General features: G+C 34.6%; 1 protein-coding gene across 2 annotated transcripts; it reads left to right on the forward strand.

Annotated features, from left to right (window-relative positions):
- The first annotated feature begins 1603 nt into the window (after positions 1-1603).
- LOC124358893 (translocator protein-like) lies at positions 1604-20606 on the forward strand. 2 transcript variants are annotated; one of them, XM_046811142.1, is made up of 5 exons: positions 1604-1858; positions 13235-13347; positions 15378-15498; positions 16723-16817; positions 19923-20606. In XM_046811142.1, the coding sequence occupies exons 2-5, from the start codon at positions 13246-13248 to the stop codon at positions 20109-20111; spliced, it is 507 nt and encodes a 168-aa protein (XP_046667098.1). In that variant the 5' UTR covers positions 1604-1858; positions 13235-13245; the 3' UTR covers positions 20112-20606. The 2 variants fall into 2 exon arrangements, with proteins under 2 accessions (XP_046667098.1, XP_046667097.1); XM_046811141.1 differs by lacking the exon at positions 1604-1858 and adding an exon at positions 1943-1961.
- The last annotated feature ends 3913 nt before the right edge of the window (positions 20607-24519 follow it).

The following is a 24519-nucleotide window of genomic DNA, read 5'->3' on the forward strand; positions in this document are numbered from 1 at the left end:
CCGTCCTAAAGACCTCCAATACATTAGGGAATACTCCTTCTCTCAACGCATTAATTAATTTGGTAATAGGTCAGGCTATGTCATCTGCCACATATTTAAGGATAGTGACCATAAAGATCACGAGAGCATGAAATGTTGTATTTCCCTATTATGTTTAGAACCTCAGAGGGGGTGATGGGCCTCCAGCTTGTTTTAGTATCAGTTATATCTGGCGCATCGGTAAATATTTGATTTAAGGAATCTTAACATTCAATTGCTTCGGCTACAATTGTATCTACCTCACCTAACAAAAAATGCTCATTGATGTCATCAAGGCTAGACTGGCATTAAAGGAAAGCCCATTGCTTGTATACTTGATTGGCAAGCTGCCACACTGCTCTGCACTGGTATATGGAGCTATTAGTCATAAATTAATCCCCCATAATTGATCCCTTTTTGCCATAATCAACATTCCGCCTGTAAATCCTCTGAGATAAAAGGAGTAAAATCTGCTCTTAACCTCAACGTAAGTAGGCTTACATGATTTCCACCCGTCATTTAGAGCTGCATAACCTTCTCTGTCAGAATGCAGAGGAGGTCTCTAAATCTAAATCAAACATCTATTTAAATTTGCTTTTTGCTCATTCTCAGCCGAAATACTGAAGATAGCATCAATTAGTAAACAGCTGAGGTTGTTGAGCTTGAGGTTTTGCTATCTTTTTCTTTCCATACTGCCATAGTTGAGAGGTTTTTTGGCTCTGATACATGGGTACATCAGGCTGGCATGTACAGACATTTAATTTTTTGACGTGACAACGTCTTAAATTAGGTTGCGGCTCGGAGTCACTCATGAAAAAGTGTAACGCCCGGTAACGTTACGATGCCCGTCCAGTGCGTCCGCCGCACGGATCCGCACGGGATAAAGCAGATAACTGTGGGTCCGCCGCACGGGATAAAGCAGATAACTATGTTTATTCGTGAAAATGTGGAGTGCTTAGATTCGTCATTTACAACAACTACAACAATAAAGGTAAATAATTGTACACTGATATTTCATTATCGTAAACTATGATTGATTGATTAATTGTTAGATTGACACAAAAGTTGAGAAACTGAGTTTATAGGTTATGTCATACTATTGACAAATGTTGATAGTGTTAAGTAAATTATTAGTTTAAATCACTCTGCAATCAATCGTAATTCAGTCGATTGAGAAGAAACAGCGCGTATTGCTAGTCAAACTTTTAAAATAACAAATTATAACCTCTAACCTGTCATAACAGTACGACCAAACAAACGAACTAAACCGACCAATCACCACGCGCGGAGTTAGAATTTAACTGTGTTTAGCAAGAATTTCAAATTCCAATTTTAGTAAATGTTTTATTCAACTTTACCATTTATTTACAATAACAAATTTTAATTAATTTCAAATTATGTACAATGTTTTAGTAAACAAAATATATTTCTATAGTTAAAATTTGTGCAATTCTTATTTTCATTCAATTCCTTGTTCCTATTGTGCAATTTAATAATATTCATATCAATAAATATTCTACCGAGAAAAAGACGTTGTCACGTAAAATCTTCGCCCGTAAAACCCACTTTACAGGCAACCATAATTTTTTTAATTAATTGTATTGTGCTTGTGCAATTGCGTTAATAAAGCAATTTACCTGGTGTAAAAATATTAGTGGTCTAAAAAAAACAGGCTAGATCTGTACTAAACCTCTGACTATTGTTAACTGAGCATAAAAATAACCTGTGATTGCATGATCAGATAGAAATTGCAGATTCATTGGAGTTCTCTGTGTTACGCAATTTGGCTTCGACTTGCGTTTCTCACATTTCTATTTTCTAGTTGTTTGACCTAAACATCGTAAGTGTTCTCATAATTTATAAAACATAATTTAACTTTAATGTTTATCTAGGTTAGGTTTGTGTAGACTTAGGGCAAAATGATGTTTGAATAGTAGTTCTAGGTATGTAACTGATTAATATTATAATTATATAAATGCTAAATTCCTAAATATGCCACTTTCCATCATTCTGTTATATTTTGAAAAATAGGTTTTAACCTGATGTTAAATATTGGTATTCCTAGTGATTTTGCTACAGGCCTTGTTATCCCATGAAACCAATTAGGCCTAACCCTAATTATTTTCTTATAGTAAGTAAGGTAATTAATTGTAAGTAGTTGTACTTTTAATATTCTAAAATTAATTATTCATCATTTTGTTCTCTTATTGTTTTGTTCAGGAGACTGATTGCAATAGTCTAGGTTATTAATGGGTATCTCTTGCTGGTGCGGGTAAAAATTAATTTAAAAATAATACAAGCAAATTGAACCAAACTTTCTACAAATAAATAAATAATGTAAAAAACAAACACTTCAATGATATACTTTTATTCAGTTAGCCTATGTGGGTCTGATGATGTGCTCTTTGAGTGCGAAAGGCCTCACATAAATAAAAAAAGTATATTATTGGAGTGTTTGTTGTAATTAATATCCAATTCCAATAAGAACAGAGCTTCTAGAATCTAACAAACGTAAGTTTAATAAAAATAAGCAAAACTAACATAACTATAAAACTCAGCAGGGATCACTTCTGGATGGTTTATACCTAATAGTTGAACCCACCACTGGGCACAGCAAAAACCGATGTGCCACTTCAATCTGGGCAACCTTATGGATGTCCAGTAGCGGCACATCACTAACCGCAAATTCTGGGGTTCATGGGCAATTCGATAGGTCTAGTCTACTGTGGGAGATGACTGTTGGAGTTGGTGGGGTTTGTTCCCTAACCTCAGAGATTCCTGTTAACCTCAACTAGGGTGTGCCACCCCCTGCCTACTTAGACTGGAGAGGCTGGTTCAGAGCTGGCCTCCCCTTCTTCCGGGGAGACATGATTTTGAGATGTAGTGCCCTAATTATTCGTCATGGATCTCAACAAGAGGCGGCCCCTACTCCCTAACCTTGCCTATCCTGAATATCCTGTCACTCCGGAAGCAGCGCAAAGGTTCTTACAGGACTAAGTGCAATTTATAAGCTTCTTGTCCTAAGAGAACAAAAACAAACAACTAACTTCCTAGTTTTGTATGTGCATACTAGCCTAAGTATAATACTTACATACCGCACTGTAACTTCCAATAACATAAAAATAGGTTTTCTCGATTTAAAAATAACACATGTTTACACAGTGAACCAATGGCTAATTAAAAAGGAATAAATTAATCTCCTTTAACTGATCACATAATCCACAAGTAAACACGTAAATAACTTTCAAAACTGATTGACAGTATCTAGTAGAGTAACGTGAGTAATGGACACTACAGTTGATAGTTATCCATGAGTCGGTGAAAGTTAGGCTGCAGTATAATAAGTGGCCACGAACACAATTGAAATTTTAATCATTAATATTTATGACCATCTACAAATATTGAAAAAGAAATACCGGACCAAATCACGTAATAGGTATTTCAAATAACAATCTAGTTCTACTGGTTTTTAATCTTAATAATTAATAAAAATCTATCTATATTTATAAAATGTTACAAACAAAACAATAACATTTACTATTTTCAAGGATAGACATGTCTGACTCCTTGTGAAATAAATAACATACTCAATGCCATTTTTGTTGCCTCCATTTGTCAATAACCAAACACGATTTCACTTTGAATTAACTTCCAAACACGAGTTTACTTTAAATAATTTTGAGCGAATATGTCCAACAGAATTACGTTTTATGCTCTTAAGTTCGTATTATAGTGAAGCTTTACTTTTATATGTAAAATAAATGTATTTGTTTTAGATTAAATAAAAACTAAACTTTATTTAAACTATGTTTGAGCAGCATATTACTTATGATTACCTTAGCCAATCTGAAATGCTATTTATGCAGGGTTTGATGCCGTCAAAACTACATTCATTCATTAAAATGTCATAGTTTGTGTGATTTCAAATAAATTAGTACACGATTTTTCAATATATTCATAATACCAAATTTAGAATGTTAATGAAAAGTCTTCTCAAGATTGTTTTTTGATACAACAGGTTAAGGTTGGTTACTTCTCTTGCAGCGAAACATTATTTGATTTCCATCTTTAATTCTAGTTTTCATCTTGTCATCAAACTGGACAATTTGAATTTTAAGAAGCAAGTTCATTGATTATCTTGTAACCATTTAAAACATTGCTCAATGATAAAAAATACATTTTAAGATAATAACTGCATGCTCATCACCATTGTTCTTGCCAATGTCAATAACCTAGTTAATACAAAAAATAAAATCAAAACAGCTGGGAATGAGGATACTAGTTGTACTTTGTACGAGGTTTATTAGAAAAATAAGGTTCCCAATGCCGCCGAGACAGAATGCGATATGTTGGGAGAAGTCTGGCTACACTGTCTTACTCATCAGCTGTCCCTCTCTCTATCCATACCACTCGCGCCTAGCTACATCCAACAGTGCCAGCCTAGCTGCCTTCGAAGATGGAGCTCCCTATTGCTATGGAGCTCCCTCCCAGTTACCGCCAGATGCAAAATTCGTGCTGTGATACGTTTTTTAAATACAAAACAGATTTCACGTATTAAAATTCATCGTCAATTAATCGAAGTTTATGGGGAAACATTAAGACACATTAAGAAATCTGAGACGCGCGATCCAGAACCACCGGAGAGGAAGATTGCCCAGTGGTGTGAGGCTTCTCCATGACAACGCTCGACCTCATGTTTCACGTCAAAATCAAAACCTGCTGACAAATTTGGCTGGACTATTGTGCCCCATCCCCCCTACAGCCCAAACCTAGCCCCAAGTGATTATCACTTATTCCCAAAATTAAAGGAACACTTGGGTGGCCAACGCTTCAGTACCGCTGATGAAGTCAAGGAAGAGGTTACTCGATTCCTGAAAGGATTGGCGGCAGAATTCTACAACATGGGTATAGAAAAGTTGGAGCATTGTCTACAAAAGTGTTTGGACAGAAACGGTGATTATGTGGAAAAATATTTTAACTTTTAAGTTTTAAATTGATGTATAACACTAAGTAGAAATATAGAGCGGTCTATTTAAAAAAAATCATGAGAACCTTATTTTTCTAATACCCCTCGTAGATAAATGAAATAAAAACAGCTGGAATGATTATTATGAATATGTATAGATGAAATATTGTATTGAATAGTATTGGTATTTATACCATGATTTGATTGTGTTGGTGGCTCCTTATTATACTGCAGCTGAATGCTATTTCATGGGACGGTTGTTGATGGTCTACCAAGGGCGGATCCAGAGGGGGGGCGCGAGGGGCGCGCGCCCCCCCTCGGTAGTCACAAATTCAAATTTTTGTTTGTTTATAAAAGATTTAAGCTTAAAGTAATACTATATTGTTCGTTAGTAAAGGGTGCTTTCATCGGCCACACTATTCGTAATTGGTACTGTCGGTGTTGTTTCAAACATACATTTTGTACTTAAGATTGTAGATTTAATTTCGTGTATGAGTAGAGGGGAGGTGGTAACAGTGCGTATGATCACCGGAAGGGGTGGGGGAGCGGTGCGTGCGCATGAGTCGTCCTAGTCCGCCCGCCCAACGATAGGCCTACACCACACCGCCTACTACGGCCACTCAGTTGATTCAGTGCGTACGTTCGTGAATATCGTGAAGTACCCGTTCGCTTGTGTTTAATAGCTTTTTGAGTGTTAACAGATTTTTGTGCAATATGGATCGTTATCTTGTTAAAAGACCAAAGTTAGACAGTGAAGTTCCTTCTTCAAATGTTGAGGTTTTTCCACCCAGCATGAGGTTACAGACGTGCCGCTGCCACCACAATCGGCGCCATCATCCTCCAATTCACAAGTTAGTATCTCCGAAAACATGTGCTCTTTCGACATCGGGTCTCACATTAACAACATCTCTAAGATGAGTGACCATACTAAGTATAGTATTTTTACTAATCATTGGAAGCCTAAAAAGGACTTTAAGTTTCCTACATCCTCTATGTAAAACGAGGACGGGAAGAACAAAGAAAAGCTAATATTGGCCATTTTTGAAAAGTATCCATGGTTAGTTTTTTCAGAAGCTAAGCAAGGGCTATTTTGTAAATTTTGTGCAGTACTATGCCATCAAAAGTTAGTTGGAGGACAGCATACAGTTTCTTTAAAGAAATTAGTTACTGAACCTCTACAGAAATATGCTAAACTCTCAGGCAAGGACGGAGATTTAGAAAGTCACGCAGCGACACAATAATCACAAAGATGCTGAAATTGACGCTAAACATTTTATATCTGTTTTTTGAAAACCCTGAGGGAGAAATTCTTAATTTGTTAAACAGAAAATAGGAAGGCCCAAACCATGCAGAATCGTGCAAGGCTTGTGCCAATAATTAAAAACTATTTTGTTGCATGGTAGGCAGAACATACCCCCTTAGAGGTCATAGGGATGATGGCAGTTTGATTGAAGTTGGAGATGATCCAGTACAAAATGACGGCAATTTCAGGGCACTTTTGCGATTTAGAATAGATAGCGGGGATGTTCAGCTTGAAGATCATTTGAAGTCTGCAGGAGCAAACGCCACTTACACAGCAAGACAACAGCTAACTGCCTTATAAAATGTGTTGTTCTGATGAAATTTTGGAAGTGATAACTCAACGAGTATCAAGAAGCTAAATATTATAGCATAATATTTGACGAATCAACAGATGCGTCTCATACTTCTCAGCTAAGCCTTAGTTTACGTTACCTGTATAACAATGCTATAAAGAGAAGACTTTGTAGGTTTGTTGATCTCCACGGTACGGGTACGAACTATTCTGATCAAGAAGTTGAACCTGTTATCACGGGGGAGGTTTTAGGACAGTCTGTGCTGAAATTCATGCAACAGCTTGGTTTGAACATGAATAACTGTGTAGGGATCGGTTGTGATGGATGCTCTGTCAATATGTCTGACATGCGAGGAGCAGTGACAGAAATTAAAAAAATTGCCATAAACAGCACCTTATGTGGCTGCAGTAATCATGCATTGAATTTGGCTATTTCAAAGTGCAATAAAGTCCAAAGCGTGAGAAATGCAGTAGGCACTGTAAAAGAGATTTCTAGATTTTTCACCTCCTCGGCCAAACGGAACTCTATTTTGAAAAAAGTACTGGGACATCAAATGAGAGGATATTGTGAGACCCGTTGGGTAGAACGGCATGAATCAATTTTTGAGTTTACAGAAGACCTAACAAAAATAGCCGAGGCACTTAAAATTGTCTCAAAGTGGAATGATAGCTCAACAGCAAGCAAAGCAAATTGCTTATTGTGCTCTATCTCCACTTGCGAGTTTATAATAAACTATGCATTGTCTTAGTGATATAACGGATGCAACTGTGTTCTTAGTAAATATCTTCAGTCAGAAACCATAGACTTGTGTTCAGCAAGAGACAAAGTAATGCACACAATAAAAGTACTTCAGAATAAAAGGCAAAATCCTGATCAATTCTTTCTCTGATTTTCAATACTGCTGAAAAGACTATGGAGTCTATGGGCATAGAAGTTCGTATTCCAAGAATTGTGGGACAGCAAGTAAATAGACCAAACTACCCCTCAACGTCCAGTGACAGTCGGGAATGTACAATACAACATTGGAAAAAAATCCGCATACATAACAATCCTGGATAACATTATTGCAGATATGACAGATAGATTTTCAAGCGATTTACTGGAGTGTTTATATGCTGAACCTAACCCGTTCCGACAAACTTGGACAAAATAGTGGATATGACATCTAGTTTTTGAGCCCATATGTATGAAGTATTGCAGTTTAGTGTCATTGAACAAAAACACGATGCTACTGAAACTTATGAACGAAGTATGCTCCCTCAAGAACATTCCTAATTATAATGAATTTAAGACTATAACTAAAGCAATGAAATGTTTTGAAGCATTAAATGAAAACAGCTACCCTCTTCTAAGGGCTTTGGTACAAATTCTGCTTACTCTTCCAATTTCAATAGGTAAGTAATTTTTGTTTATACTATTTTTTCAAAATTATTTATTAGCAGATAATTTCTAAAACCAGTAAAACTAATAGTATTTTCTTAAATCGTGTGTTTGTTAGTAAAAAGTATTTTTTTCATTGGTTATGAAACATTTGACCTTTTTTTGCCAATCTGTTAGAACTTTATTGTTTGTTTTCCAACAGCAACGGCAGAACGATCTTTTTCAACTCTGAGAAAAATTGAAGTCATGGATCAGAACAAGGATGGCAGAGGATAGGTTGACTGGACTCGCTCTGCTAAACGTGCACAGGGACATCGAAGTATGCCCCGAAAAAGTCATTAACAGATTTGCAAGCCAAAAAAACAGAAGACTCGATTTTGTACTTTAAAGATAAAATTTTGTATATTTTTACAACTTTTGTCAGATTATATACAGTTTATTGGAAATATTACATTGTTTTCATTTATCACTTTAGCCCTTTTTTTCATTAGTATACAATAATAACATTATATGTCAAATTACAGAGCTTTGACTACCAACATGAATCATATGTGTAAAAAATCTCCCAAAATCTCAGACCGCCCCCCCTCACAAAAATCCTGGATCCGCCCTTGTGGTCTACCAAGTTGTTCAGACCACAGAATATTCAGATAAGCTATTGGGAGCAAATAATAATGAAAATAGTACACAACAAGAAGCACAGTATAAAAATATGACTACAAATTTATATTTACATTTTTACTGTGAAAAATATATTTGTGATTTGCACCCCTAAAACCACACATATATATATATATATATATATATATATATATATATATATATATATATATATGTGTGTGTGTGTGTGTATGTATATATGTTCAGGAGGATGAGTGAATACATTAATAACATTGAAATTTTTATTGGCTCCTCTGGCTGTTTACCTCACTGATACCAAAATCTTAAATCTTGAGTCTACAAACATTTATGCATTTATTTAGGTATTCTGTGTTGTCCAGTTTAGGTTGGCTTACCACTGTACAGAATATCTATAAAAATAGTTTAGTAAATGTTAACGTTAGTTAGTAAGTCTCATTTTGCATGAATTGTTGATTTTGATGTGGTGGAAATTGATTAAACGTTACTGTTGCCGACATTCAAAAGGCCTCCCTTGTGGTGGGGCTACTATAACCCTTTTATATAAAGTTTGTCCGATTTTGATCAATATTTTTCTAAAACGTATTCATTGTCTATTATCCCACTAAAAATACTTCGTCTCCCCACCCAACTTGCTCTTGGGGAGGGGTTACACAATCCCACCAAACAATATGACAACGAGTTTATTGCATTATGTAATAACGGCAAATGTTCCATAAAAAAGATGTAACCTTTTCTTATAATTTAAAATGACTTAACTACTTACATTGAATGCTCAGATGCTAATACTTGACTAAGATATAGTTGTTATTTAAAGTACATGTTATCACTGATTATGTTTGATTACACATCCAACATCCAACATTTCAAAGAATAAAATCACTTTTAACAAGTTGACTGCTACTATCCATCCAAATGATTAAGGCCGTGAGTCCGTATGCTTTGGGTGCAATTACTCATCTTATTAACAAATCATTGATGAGCGGTGTGTTCCCGCAGAGATGGAAAATGAGTGTTGTTCATCCATTGCCAAAAGTAACGTCCCCTAAAAGTGTCCAACAACTGAGACCCATCTCGATTTTACCAGCAATATCGAAGATTATGGAAAAAATAGTAACACGTCAAATAGCACAGTATATGAACGAAGTAAACATATTGCCAAAAACACAATCTGGATTTAGAAAAAATCATAGCACATGCACTGCCCTGGTAAGTCTGTTCAGTGACTTAATTGATGCGAAAGATAAAGGGATGTGTAGTTCACTAGTGATACTGGACTACTCACAAGCATTTGATTCCCTTAACCATGAACTTTTGTACGCTAAGATGCATTTTTATGGCTTTGGCAAAAATTCAATCGAGTGGGTAAAATCATACCTAGGAGACAGAAGTCAGGTTACAAAGATGGGAAGTGAGACGTCAACTTCACTTGATCAAAAGGCGAGGTGTTCCTCAAGGAAGTTGTCTTGGACCTATATTGTTCAACTTATATACGTCTGACTTCCCAAGTTGTGTTCAAAGCTGTGCAGCTCACCTGTACGCAGATGATTGTCAGTTGCGCTTGTCATACGAGCCTGGCTCCATTGATGGGGCTATTGAGAAAATAAATTCCGACCTAGTGAACATCAACACTTGGTCGGTTAACAATGGCCTTAAACTCAATATAGGTAAGTATTGTCCTTCATCTTGCCCCACACAATCTGGTGCAGGCCCTTGGTCAGAGAGGAGTGAGAGTAAGGCTCAGTGGGGAGAGCCTGTCTGTCTCTGAGTCAGTCAAGACTCTCGGAGTTGTGCTTGACAGTAAGCTCACCTTTTCTGATCATGTCACTCATGCTATCCAGCGTGCCCTTGGTAGGCTGAGGGGTCTGTACAGATTTAGAAGTCTGCTGCCAGAATCCGCTAAGCTCCGGCTTATGAGTTCTCTTGTTCTGTCTGTATTTTATTACTGCTATCCTGCATACGGCAACAGTATCTCTAGGGGAGACATAGATCGGATTCAAAGACTGCAAAACTCTGCAGTTCGATTCATTTTCAATTTGAGGCGCTTTGATCATGTGTCACCCCTCCGAGATGCTGTCAGTTTGTCCCCCATGGAAAATGTATGCAGGATCCTGACATGTGGCATGATCCACAAGGTGCTTGCGCTGGGTGAGCCGCGGTACCTGGTCGAGAAGCTCCAATTTCGGGAGGAGGTCTCTCAACGCAGTGTCCGCCATGGTGATTTGCTTCACTTTCCCAGAGTCAAGCATGAGTTTGGGAGGAGGAGCTTTTCTTACTTTGGCCCAAAGTTGTACAATGACCTCCCCCAGAGCCTTAAACAGACTTCTGTTACTGTTTTTAAAAGTAAAACTAAGAAAAATGATTGTACAGTAATTTATTTGTCTTGTTTGGGTGTTATATTTAGTCTATAGGTTTTAGTTTTTAATTTTATTTCCCAGTATTGTAAATAGTGTAAGATATGACAAGAGTTGTTCTGTAAAGCAGTTGTTATACTGAGAAACGCTTGCAATAAAGGCATTTTTATTTATTTATTTATTTACTAGTATCATAATTTGTACTATCTAATCTATCCCCCTTAAACCACCACACAAACATATACCACATGTTCTAAAAGTCCTACTTCTATCAACTGTTGAACAGAAATATATCAACCAATATCCATGGGGAGGAGGTTGTTACAAGACTAAATGTCATGAGTTTTTAGTATATATGAAGACTTCAACCCACAATCATAAATAGGGATTGAAGGTGTGTGGGGGTACAAGTACATGTACTATTCCACTAACTCGAAACTATATAAATATGTAAGTATGGAACAGGTCATCTTGTATACATAAGTATTAACCACGACAATCGAATCATGGATTTTTCTGGTTATCTAAACTATCGAACGATAAAAGAACCTAAATGTTGAACTGAATTATGTCATAAGTATTTCAAATTATAGTATAGTTAGCTATGTTTATATGTCTAATAAAAAATAATAATTTAATAATGAATTAAAATCTATCTAAGTGTATTTATTAAATGTAACAAACAAAGCAGCATAAAACTTAATTACTTCTTATTATTTTTAAAAGATAAACGTGTCTTGATGGCTTATGACAAAAATAACCTTCATTGTACTTGCAGCCATTAATCAAATACCACTCAAATGATTTTATTTTCATTTAATTAGTTTAAAACATAAATAAAAACAAACCATTGGTAATAACAAAATATTTATATCTATAATTAGAATTTTTTTTGTATTTCTAATAGATAATTAGGTTCACTGATCCAATAGTTTTGGTAGCTACTTATTAAACTACAGCAGAGGTCATTAAAACTCTGTATTGACTAAATCCAAAATTAACTTAATTGTTCTGTAAACATTTGTTGCACTTCAACTTTTTAGAAACACGAATAATTTTTCATTGTTCTACAGGGAGGGACATAAAACCTCGCTAAACAATATATTCTATAAAATAGATATTAAATCAAACATGTTTTAGAAAAAAATCTGACAACTTGAACAAAAGGAGGCCTTTTGGACTTAGTCAACATGAACTTTTAATGATCTCTTCCGTGCTTTCATATTTGTCCATTTTCATTTTGTGGAAGCAGTAAATGACACCCACACACATCCACACCCCTTGTCATATTGTTTAGCGGGTTTTTCTGACCTCCGCAAGTAAGCTGTGGAAGAAGGTAAATAATGCCATTTTGGTTTTCCAGATATTGAAACATGTGTTTTAGAAAATATTGGTAAAAATCAAGCAACTTTTATAATGATGAAGGAGTTGGGGTAAAATGTAGGCTGTATATTTACTATTGGTCATATGGGTATACTTGTAACCTTTAAAAATTGGATCATGGAAATTTGGCTAACTCCCAGGACCTCGAGGTCATTGTTAATAACTTTATCATGCTCAATTTTTTTACCATTGAAATATATTACAAATTGAATGTTTTTAATTAAATTTGAGAAGGAAACGGATGTTGGAAGAATGAAAGAAATTACAAATAATTATTAAAAAAATTGAACAAAATTAAAAAATAATCATCTGTCTCTACCTACTATTTTTTATTATGTGATGTAAGACTATACAGAAGGCCATTTACCTCCAAGTACTCCAAGTATAAACTAGTTAAAGATTTTTTTTTATGACTTTTGAGACCATCAGTAGGAGTGATATTGGATGATATTGCAGATGTTCATATTATACCTCTCTTAAAAAGGAACGACCTTGGCAATTTTACAGATATTCTGAAAAATGCTACTGGATATATAACGCTAAAAGAGGTTTTTAGACTAAAATTTCTAAAAAGTTCCTACATCTGATTTTCATAAATTAATTTTATAACACTTTGACTACTGAGGGACATAGTGTTGAATGTTGGCACACACATCACGCAATACTCCTGTAACGTGTGGCATGTTAAGTTTCTTAGATCTCTCATTAATATTTAATTGGTCCTTAATTATTTCTCTGTTTTTAACTTTGGTCCATACTTTTCCACCCAAACTTTTTAAGATGTTATCAAATTCAGTTTTAGTTTTATTTGATTTGAATACTAATTTTTAGTAGTAAAAATCAAAGTTATGTGAACCAAATAGTTATGAAACTGTACTGTATGTCATACATTTTGGCAGGTCTAGTCAAAATGTCAATCCCATGGCCAATGGTTGGAGCAGTGGCATTGCCTCTAGCCTCAGGTTCTCTCAGTGGCTACCTGGTCAGAGAAGGAACGCGGCATTGGTACGAGGTGAGTAAACCCTTCAATATTATTGTTATAATCAAGTATAGTACATTAACCTATTACATAAAATGGGCGTGTATACACAGCCATGTCCTAGCCATGCGTCCAACCCACGGTCGTGTATACATGACTGACTGCAGTTCACACTTCCCACGTTTTCTAGATTGTTTGAAGAAAAAATGTTTACTTATTTTATTTATATGTCAAACTGTGTGAGTTTTAGCATTGTGTTTAGCAAGAACACACCAGAAATTTATGATGCCCTGAGTTTTTTTAACAATTTCATTTTAAAGATTCTGCGTAATTTCAGAAGATTGTGATCCAGCTGTTCTTATTAACTTCCTCATCAGCTGTATCTGAAATTCTACTGACAAAAGAAAACCTACTAATACTTCTCTCTTTATCATGAAAGTTTGTCCTTTCTTTATTTTTAAATCTTGTCCATTGTTGAACCACACATTCACTCATAATATTTCTGCTATAAATTGCATATAATTCACTATGAATGTCAATTACAGGTGATCCTTAGCACATAAAAACTGTATAATGCCAAGCACTGAAGGATATGGCACTCATAATTTTGAGGTTACATGCTTTACACAGCTGGTGGCAAATTGAACTGCTGTGCAAACTGATTTGAAAATGGTAACAGTCTTCACACTACTTCTTCCACTACACAACAGAAGATTGCTTTCTAGGATGACCCTTGTATCACTTCTCTTTCTGGTACACAAACCAGAGTTTTGTTCATGTGTGAATTTAAATATAATCATTGTATCCAATGTAGTAATAATTTTGAACGGCTGCCATTTTGAAACTTTAAGAGTTATTGAAATATGTGTAAATATAAATGTTCCTCATAGAATGCTTTTAATCTTTCTTAGTTGTATGTGTTATTTTTTGTCTATGCTCAGAAATAGTCTGTATTAAAATTTTAAACGAATGAGATGAACTACCATTTTGACATTTTTATTGGTTGAAACTGGCTAATGAATTTATCAGCCAAGAATAATCTTTGTTGATAATGTAAGTATATCAAAGGATTATGGTGGTTTTTGATCCTGGATACCATGATCGATGAAAATCCAAAAGATTACCCGAAATTCTGCCATGAGGGTGTTAGTAATAGGCAGACAGACAACTATGAAATCTATCTAATGCAAACAATACAAATCTATAGTACTGTTAAAGTTCAGATTAATGTAGAGTTTCATTTTGTGTTTTCTAAATATTATTTTTACATTCCAACCCATGTTACTATGAGTTTTGGAGGACATCTTGGGTTTGTTCCACAAAAACAATTCTTTAATCTTTCTTCCCCAGGAGGGCCTGATCAGTTTGTAGAACTGTTGGAACTGTAAACTGGTTAGCCTCATGGTATACTTTCGGGGTGCGCAAAAGGCCCTTAAGGCTTGATTGCATGGCAATAGGCCATCCCTTGAAGAAGAAGAAGTTAAATTAGGATTATAGGATATTAAATTCAATCCTTATCCAGTTGTGGCTGGAAAGTGCTGCAACCTCTCAGCCAAATAAGTATCTAAAATAATATTTCTCTATTGGCAGCATATACCAGAACTCTACCATTACTCTATACATAGTACATATTGTTCAAAAATATTTGTTAGCCAACTTTGGGTGTTGCTATAACTGCAATAGTGTACCCTATCTATTTATTAAAATACTAGTGCATTTGGTGGAGACAAAAGCAAATAATAAATAACCAATAAATAAAATTTCTACTTTTAAGCTAAGAAATTTTTTAAGTTATTTAGGAAATTAATTTAAATCCTAGTAATTTAAAGAGCCAAAGGTCAAATACTACTATTTTAATCCAAGTAAAAGTGATGTACATGGTAATGCAAGAACTGAATGATAACGCAGAACAGCCGGCCACTATGCATAGCCCGGTGAGATGAAAGGACAACCACCTTAGACTAAATCCGAGCTGAGCGAGAGAAGAATTTCTCTCCCCCTCCCAATCACAAAGGATTAATATTAAATTAATGAAAAAAATAATATTCATTAAATATTTTCAGTCATTGAAGAAACCAGACTGGAAGCCACCTAAGATAGCATTCTCCATTGTGTGGCCAGCCTTGTACTCGGGAATGGGCTACGCATCTTATCTGGTGTGGAAGGAGGGTGGAGGCTTCCATGGTGAGTTTACTCTATGTAATTATGTAATCTGTGCCAGAGTTCTGATGATATCTAAATTCATTTATTGCATAGTTTTGTGTTCCTGAATACATCTTGTTAAATATAGTCACTCGGTTTAGTTCAGTGTAGTGGAACTAATTTGGAACCCAGTAATTAGTTTATAACTTACCTGTTGACCTTATTTATCCACTGAACATGACCAGAAATCCAGTTTTATAGAGAATTTGGTAGTGATGTAAAAAAATCTCTTAAATAGTATTTCTGTTCATAGATTGTAATCAATCTTTCAGGAAATGTTTTTGAATAGGTACAGAGTACGTTTATTATGAAATTTGAAGTAAATCAGATACTTATTAATAATTTTTTAACAACAGTCATGTTTTTAACTAAGTGTTGTAGGCCCAGTAACTTTTGTACTGTTTGTATTATGAAAAGTACTTATTAGTTTTATGAAAATAAAATCACTTTAACCCCATAAGTGCTGAGTTTCTAATGATACTGTTATAGGCTACTGCTAGGTTTTTTTTGCCATGCATAGAGCTGCTCCACAATCAGTGCAAATGTAGCACGTTTTTTTCCTACCATGATCAGTAATATTTTCATTTAATTAACTGGCGTGAGGATATTGGTCTACTAAAAATATATATGAAAGGTCACCATTTTGACACGCAAGAAAAATAACACAGAAATTTTTCAACAGCATTCCGGAAAAGCTGTTTTTTTTTACACTTTCCAGTTGTAGAAAGAATGTTGGGTTCGATGTATCAACTCAAATGGAGCTTATTTTGAAGGGAATAACAGCCGATAATAGTTCAGGTAAGAAAACAAAAATTAGCAGAGCTAGTCCAGGAATTTCTGATACCATTATATTTAGTACAATACAAGCTGTTAGGAAATTATAAAATTATTACGTTGTTGTTATTTATCTTGAATTTTCAGTACTATCCAATATTTTAGCTATCTAATGTTAAAACTACACGCTGCTATATAAAAAAATCTACTGTAAAAATTTACATGAATAATTAAATTAAAGTGTTCTAAAATGGTGGTAATAGAGGAATTGTAATTTATATTTAACAATTTGATGAACATTGAAAACTTTTGCATTAACACATCTCAGTTTTTTTTGTTACCAGTACTGAAACGAGGAACTATAAATAAATTTGTTTTAAACTAACTGAACCATATAATATTTATAAATACTGTGGATTATCTGGTCTCCAGGTGCTGCCCAGCTACCGCTTGCGGCTTATGGAACTCAGCTAGCTCTCAATGTTGCCTGGTCTCCGATATTCTTTGGGAAAAAATCAATAAAAGGAGTAAGTTTTTCATAAACTCTGTATTTATCCATTGGTGAGGCATGCAAAACTGGGAGGAACAGCAATGAACTCTTTATTGTATTTTTCTTATCTAAAGGAGATTGGTAGTAAAATTTTGTGTGTTGTTATGAAGGAATAAATTATTTTATGTTATTTTCCAAAGGAACATTGTGTAATTGAAAATATAATAGGATTTCGGACATTTGCCATCGTTATTTGTTACAAAATGTATAAATCAATGGTTTGAGGATTAAAATCTATCCTCTTCATCTGATGGAAAGATAATATTTATCGTCTTCCCACTTGATGAAGAGGTTAGATTTTAATCCTCGAAAACATAGTGCTATACATCTTGTAAAGTATAACGATGGAAAATATCCAATCTCCAATAATCCTTTCAAAACTTTCATCACCAATACCAAACTTTTGTTGTTAGTATGTAGGCTAAATGTAATTTAAAATGAGATAGGTCAAGTTTTTCAATGAAGGTAGGCTGTTTGTTTTTTATATACTCTAATAAATGAACGATATTTGTTCTAGACTTTATTAAATCAACTTTTTATTACATTAAAAACTAAATTCAATGAAAATTTTGTTTTTCACATCAATCCCTAATCGTCAAATGTTTTCTGCCGCAATTGATTTCCTTGATTTTCAACAAAGCACATTTTGCTTGGAATGTTTTTATAAGGAAAGGTTTTAGGAAAGTGCAAAGGTATTTGCCATAAGAGTTCCACCCAAAAGCATCACTGCGGATACGTCTACTTAACGTTGACATAGATAAGAGACATGTCAATGTGTCGAGACCTTGAGTGATGTCTCACACACCTTGAGTAATTGACAGATAAGATAATGAATTATTGTCCACAATATTTAATTTCTATTATAGTGAGGACTTGAATTCTGTTTTGCTCACTCGTGGAAACGTAGAACAGTATGATATTGTACAACTTCTTTTCCACTTGGAACCAAAACATTTAGAATGAATAATAACTCATTTAATGAACAATACATAAATTAACTAAAGAATATAATGTGAGAAGAACAAATCTTATCTGCACGTATAACCTGTTAATACCTTTTTTCTATTACATCTGTCAACAAAACTAATCATGTTTCTTTTTAATAAGTTGTAATAAAATTTTAGTTTTTAAATTTGTAACTAGAGTATGTTGGCTTGTAATTATCTAATTGGCCAATATTGTAAAACATCTTAGGGATCGCTGTTGGTATTGTAACATTCTTTTTTTTCTTTCAAAATTAACTCTTAAAGATTACTACCATACCGCTGTGATAGCCAAAATTAGTAATAAATTTCAAGTGACATCAATTTGCCTTAAAACGTTGATAAATTATTATGACTATTGTTGAAAAGAACAGTGTTGAGATTACTCCATGATTTTGGAAATAATATACAAACAAAGATTGGATTTAACCATAGAATAAAAATTACCATAATTAAAATCTTAGGCTTTAAAAAACCTACATCCAAGAATTTTTGACCATTGCATGGAATAGGGATTGATGTTAAGCTATACAAATATGTACAACAGTCGAAGCTGTGCAGCGGAAATTAGTTTTGTTCCTGAGCTGGTTAGAATATTTGTGCAAAAGAAGCTTTAATTTCCTGTGGTCCAATTGTTGTTTACGATTCACGATCTGTCAGGAGATTTAAAAATTAAGGACTCCATGGTTCATCTTTATCCATTCAATAGTCTTTTTAGTTATGATATGGTATAGTAAATTGGTGTAAGTATGAAAATTATGCATAATGCATCATTTCCTCAATATACATTCATAAATGAAATTTTTTTAGTATTTTTTTTTTTTTTTTTTTTAACCCTTTGAACCCCAGGCGACGAAATATCGTCGCCGAGAAGATATGCGAAGATCCCCGCGGCGACGATGTATCGTCGCCAATGAAGTTGCGAGAATCCCCGGGCGACGTAATATCGTCGCCATGGTATATGCGTTTAATACATATTTATTTGAAATCGTAAAATATTTATTTTATGAGTATTAATACATATTTATATGTATTTTATTAAAATACTAATTTTTTTATTTATTTTATTTACTAATTTATTTATTTAGGTAATATCAGTGATTTTTGTGTTGTACGCCTAGAGGTTTTTACAAGTTGCATACTTTTATATAAAAATTCAAAAAAAGTTTATTTTTAGAGATATCAATATAATTTTTTTTTGTACATACACAAAAACTAAATTTAGAAAAATAAAATGTGGGTGCCCATGGTAAAAATATTTCTTATTTTTTAATTAAAGAATCTTAAAATCAATTTTTTTGCCTAAAAATCTATATACATATATTTTAAAATTATGTTAATGCTGTTAAACATTTTTTATACTTCAGACTAATCTTTTTCTGTGTATACAATTTCATTCTGAACATTTTGGTGTGTAATACAAGACAATAGCATAAAAAATAGCAAAAGTATTAATTTTTACAAACAGTATGCAAAACAGCTGTTTCTGCTCCGGGGGATTCTCGGTAGTTCTTAGGTCAAATGATTTTGGTACGTTTTTTCCACCATCAATATTTTGGTCTGGGGTTCAAAGGGTTTTATGTAGTACCCATAAAACAATGAGTAAGCAGCTGTTGCAGTAACTCTTCAAAGAGAAAAATAATTGAAAAGATTTACTGAAAACTGAATAATTTGACAAATTGATAGTTGTCAAATTATTCTTTATCTCAAAAATGAAGAATCAGAAATAAGAGATACTACTGGAAAAGTATCAGTGATCAAAGTCTTAAAGAAAGGTGCTACCCTATGAAACCAAAACACAACCGGACGTTCTAGTGACCATTTTTTTGTGACTGGAAGGGAGTTTTACAGATAAGTAGTAAATGTAGTAAGAAATTTTATTTTTGATTTTTTATGATTAATAAATATATAAAAAATTTTCTGGTTTATAATTGACTCCCTTTTGTAAGAAGTTAATAACAAACAAGGTAGTAAAACATAAATTTTGTAACATAAGACTGAAATTTCGAAAGTATTTTCTTTAGTATTGTATCCATTCTTCCTTCTATAAACGTGATGAAAAAATTATTTATTTTATATGATTGGGATTTTCTGTGCAGGGTCTTATCACCATAGGACTACTGGACGCAGCCGTTGTTGCCACGACCTATATGTTCTATCAGGTTACGCCCACAGCTGCCTACATCATGCTGCCGTACCTGGCATGGCTAGTGTACGCAACTGCGCTCAATCACAGAGTCTGGCGTGACAATCCCCGTCCCTCCATCACCGAAGTCAAGGGTCAGTAGACGCACTTCAGGCATTATCAGTAGAACTCCGTTCAGGAAGTAATTAAACAATCTCTGACCTCTTTTAGAAGCTTTTATTTGCATCGCATTTTTTTATAGTAACCACATTCCTTTTAAATGGTTTTTTCCTACGATGTTAAACGTATTGTCCCGTCTTTTGTGCTTGTAATAATTTTCATCACATATATTTTTATGGATTGTGTAATATTATTCATTGTAACAGGGTATTGTTGTTAAATGTTTATGCTTACCAAAGATTGTAGGTTGCTATCAAAGTTGTTAATCTCTATGGCCTCGATGTATTATTAGTCTATTATTGTCTTATATTTTTATAGTTTAAAAAGTTATTACAAAAATGTTAAAAGTTGTTATATATTATAATTATACGTTGTTATATTTTTCTTCTGTTACTGTAATACACAGTTAAATAATTACTGTGGACATTATAAATAATATGTTAATTCTTGACAATGAATTAAAGATGTAATCACTTCAGCTCACTGTATTATCATTTCTTTAACATGGTTGTGAGGTTTTTAAGCAGACTGTTAGTAAAATATGAACAAGTAAAGAGAATTAACTCTAGAATAATGTATGTAATATATTTTTTGTTCATCTATTCTTGTGCCTTCATAGAAGCGCAAATTGTAGTTTCATTTGTAGAAGGTTATTTTTGACGATGGAAGGATTGTGAAGGAAAACAGGATTTTTCCGGACATTTGCCATCGTTAAGTGAAACAAGAAAACAGTAACACTACGTTTCGAGATCTGCAATCTGATCTCTTCTTCAGGTAAAGAACTAACCTAATACATAATTACAAACTAGGTTAAAATAAACAAATCTTACTAAAGCGTTGTGGCACGCCTGAGTCAGGAATCACAACCTACATGTTGTATGTCAACTTCACTAACACTAAAGACATGCACTTAATAAAAAAACTATACAAAACACCAATCATTAAACTAAACTACGGAATACAGGTCACAATATGTCTTCACTCGTCTACTAACCATTTACGACTGACCAGAGGGTAGCCAATGGTAATCGTGACGGCCGGCTAAAACAAGATGGCGGAAATACAAGGGAAGGGGAACAGGAATGGGCCCTTTCGTTATTATTGGTTCATGCGAGATGAACTTCTTAAAACCATATTGTGACTCCGCATTGGTTTATTGCAAATATCCGATCCGTTTGATACTTTTGGTATTCTCTTTAGTTCATTTTTTAGAATTGGCAACCAAAGCGGCCTAATCTCGACTGATGGTTGACTGATTGGTTGGTCTGCCAATTTAATGTATGTTGCCTCAATTAATTTCCTTTTGAAAAAATGTGGTTCCCGATGTATTATGTGGGCTTCATCCCAATTCATATGATGGTCTTCGGACCAACAATGGTGTGCAATTTTTGACTTTTCTGTGAAACCCTTTCTCGTGTTTTCTTTGTGTTCTTTTATCCTTATGTTTAGTGGTCTTTTTGTCTCGCCTATGTATTCCCTATTGCAGCTACATTTTATACTGTAAACACAGTTTTTGGAATCCTGTGTGCCATTTTTTTGGTTTTGTTTTTACGAGACTTTGTCTAAGAGTGTTGTGTGTTTTAAACGCGGTTCTAATGTTGTACTTTCTACCTACTCTTCTAATTTTCTCCGATAATCCCGGCACATAAGGGATTGACATAAAAAACGCAAATTTATCACAATTCTGTTTTTCTGACTCAGGAATGATTCTTCTGGTTCGTTTGCACTTATTAATTACTAATTGAGGGTATCCATTGCTTCTGAGATCCGATTCAATTTCTTAAATTCTTTTTTTAGTCCATCTTTATCTGAGCACAAGCTCTTTGCTCTATCAAACAACGAGTAGGCTACTCCTTCTTTGACAGATTTTTGATGGTTGGATTGATAATTTAAATATTTTCCTGTGTGTGTTATCTTTCGAAAAACAGTTGTCTTAAGGACATCCCTATCTCTTAATACACACACATCCAAAAAGGGAAGCTTTGTTTTGGACTTCCACTTCCATTGTGAGGCGGATGGAAGGAGAAATACTATTAATGTGATTCAAAAAATTATTTTAATTCAATGTCTCCATGAGAAAAAATAACAAAGGTATCATCCACATACCTCCACCAAATCTTCGGTTTTGAACTGAGCTGAAGCCAAAGCTTTTCGCTCGAATTCCTCCATAAAGATATTGGCGAAAATAGGAGACAGTGGAGAACCCATTGGCATCCCCTCATCTTGACGGTAAATTTTACCCTCTAACTCAAAAATAATTGCATTGAGTGCATAGTTCTAAACAGTTCCATAATTACTGTGCACGGGAAGTTTAGTTCTATCCTTTAATGTTTGGTCTTCTTTGAGACGTGATTTAATAATTCCGAGAGTTTCTGGAACTGGTACATTTGTAAATAGACTTTCGACATCAAAACTTACCAGTTTGTCAGTTTCAGTCAACTTTAGGGATTTTGACTTCTCTAACGAAATCCCTGGAATTTTTGATGAAAGAGTCAGTTTTTCCTACCAATGGTGTTAAGATGTCCAAGAGGACTTTAGACAATTCCCTGCAAGGTGAATCACGAGAACTAATGATGGGCCGGAGAGGGATGGTAGGTTTGTGGATTTTGGGAAGGCCATACATGTGGGGGATTTTGGAGTGGTGAGGAGTTAATTTAGATCTAAATTTATCTGAAAAAAATTCTTTATGTTTTCTTAAGGTGTTTGCTACTTTGCGTTCAAATGAATCAGTCGGGTCTTTATTTAAAACTGTATTATTTGCCAGTATTTAAAGTTTCCGCAATCTTTTCTTTATACGCTACTGAGTCAAGTACCACAGTAGCGTTGCCTTTGTCGGCAGGTAAGATTTTGACCGTGTCATCTTTCCCAAGGATCGACCTGGCCTTTTTCTCCTCTATTGTTAAAATTGGGTTTTGTGGGAGGAATTTTTCTGAGTAAAAGACTGGCCTCGCAGCGGAAGCGGTCACCCTGTTCCTCAGGTAACTGTGAAACAGCCGACTCAATTCCAGTTACCGATGTGGCACAAAAATCGGTAAAGGCACTGGATTTTCGTAACTGGAATTGAGTCGGCTGTTTCACAGTTACCTGAGGAACAGGGTGACCGCTTCCGCTGCGAGGCCAGTCTTTTACTCAGAAAAATTCCTCCCACAAAACCCAATTTAACAATAGAGGAGAAAAAGGCCAGGTCGATCCTTGGGAAAGATGACACGGTCAAAATCTTACCTGCCGACAAAGGCAACGCTACTGTGGTACTTGACTCAGTAGCGTATAAAGAAAAAGATTGCGGAAACTTTAAATACTGGCAAATATACAGTTTTAAATAAAGACCCGACTGATTCATTTGAACGCAAAGTAGCAAACACCTTAAGAAAACATAAAGAATTTTTTTCAGATAAATTTAGATCTAAATTAACTCCTCACCACTCCAAAATCCCCCAACATGTATGGCCTTCCCAAAATCCACAAACCTACCATCCCTCTCCGGCCCATCATTAGTTCTCGTGATTCACCTTGCAGGGAATTGTCTAAAGTCCTCTTGGACATCTTAACACCATTGGTAGGAAAAACTGACTCTTTCATCAAAAATTCCAGGGATTTCGTAGAGAAGTCAAAATCCCTAAAGTTGACTGAAACTGACAAACTGGTAAGTTTTGATGTCGAAAGTCTATTTACAAATGTACCAGTTCCAGAAACTCTCGGAATTATTAAATCACGTCTCAAAGAAGACCAAACATTAAAGGATAGAACTAAACTTCCCGTGCCAGTAATTATGGAACTGTTAGAACTATGCACTCAATGCAATTATTTTGAGTTAGAGGGTAAAATTTACCGTCAAGATGAGGGGATGCCAATGGGTTCTTCCACTGTCTCCTATTTTCGCCAATATCTTTATGGAGGAATTCGAGCGAAAAGCTTTGGCTTCAGCTCAGTTCAAACCGAAGACTTTGGTGGAGGTATGTGGATGATACCTTTGTTATTTTTTCTCATGGAGACATTGAATTAAATAATTTTTTGAATCACATTAATAGTATTTCTCCTTCCATCCGCCTCACAATGGAAGTGGAAGTCCAAAACAAGCTTCCCTTTTTGGATGTGTGTGTATTAAGAGATAGGGATGTCCTTAAGACAACTGTTTTTCGAAAGATAACACACACAGGAAAATATTTAAATTATCAATCCAACCATCAAAAATCTGTCAAAGAAGGAGTAGCCTACTCGTTGTTTGATAGAGCAAAGAGCTTGTGCTCAGATAAAGATGGACTAAAAAAAGAATTTAAGAAAATTGAATCGGATCTCAGAAGCAATGGATACCCTCAATTAGTAATTAATAAGTGCAAACGAACCAGAAGAATCATTCCTGAGTCAGAAAAACAGAATTGTGATAAATTTGC

The sequence above is a fragment of the Homalodisca vitripennis genome, chromosome 4 (assembly GCF_021130785.1).
Source record: "Homalodisca vitripennis isolate AUS2020 chromosome 4, UT_GWSS_2.1, whole genome shotgun sequence".
Classification (NCBI taxonomy): Eukaryota; Metazoa; Arthropoda; class Insecta; order Hemiptera; family Cicadellidae; genus Homalodisca; species Homalodisca vitripennis.

Excerpts from the sequence above, each read along its gene's own strand:
- LOC124358893 (XM_046811142.1), top strand. The coding sequence starts at position 13,246 with ATGTCAATCCCATGGCCAATGGTTGGAGCAGTGGCATTGCCTCTAGCC. Across the intron at positions 15,499-16,722 it reads GGAGGGTGGAGGCTTCCATG|GTGCTGCCCAGCTACCGCTT; the intron begins GTGAGTTTACTC and ends TCTGGTCTCCAG. Across the intron at positions 16,818-19,922 it reads GGAAAAAATCAATAAAAGGA|GGTCTTATCACCATAGGACT; the intron begins GTAAGTTTTTCA and ends TTTTCTGTGCAG.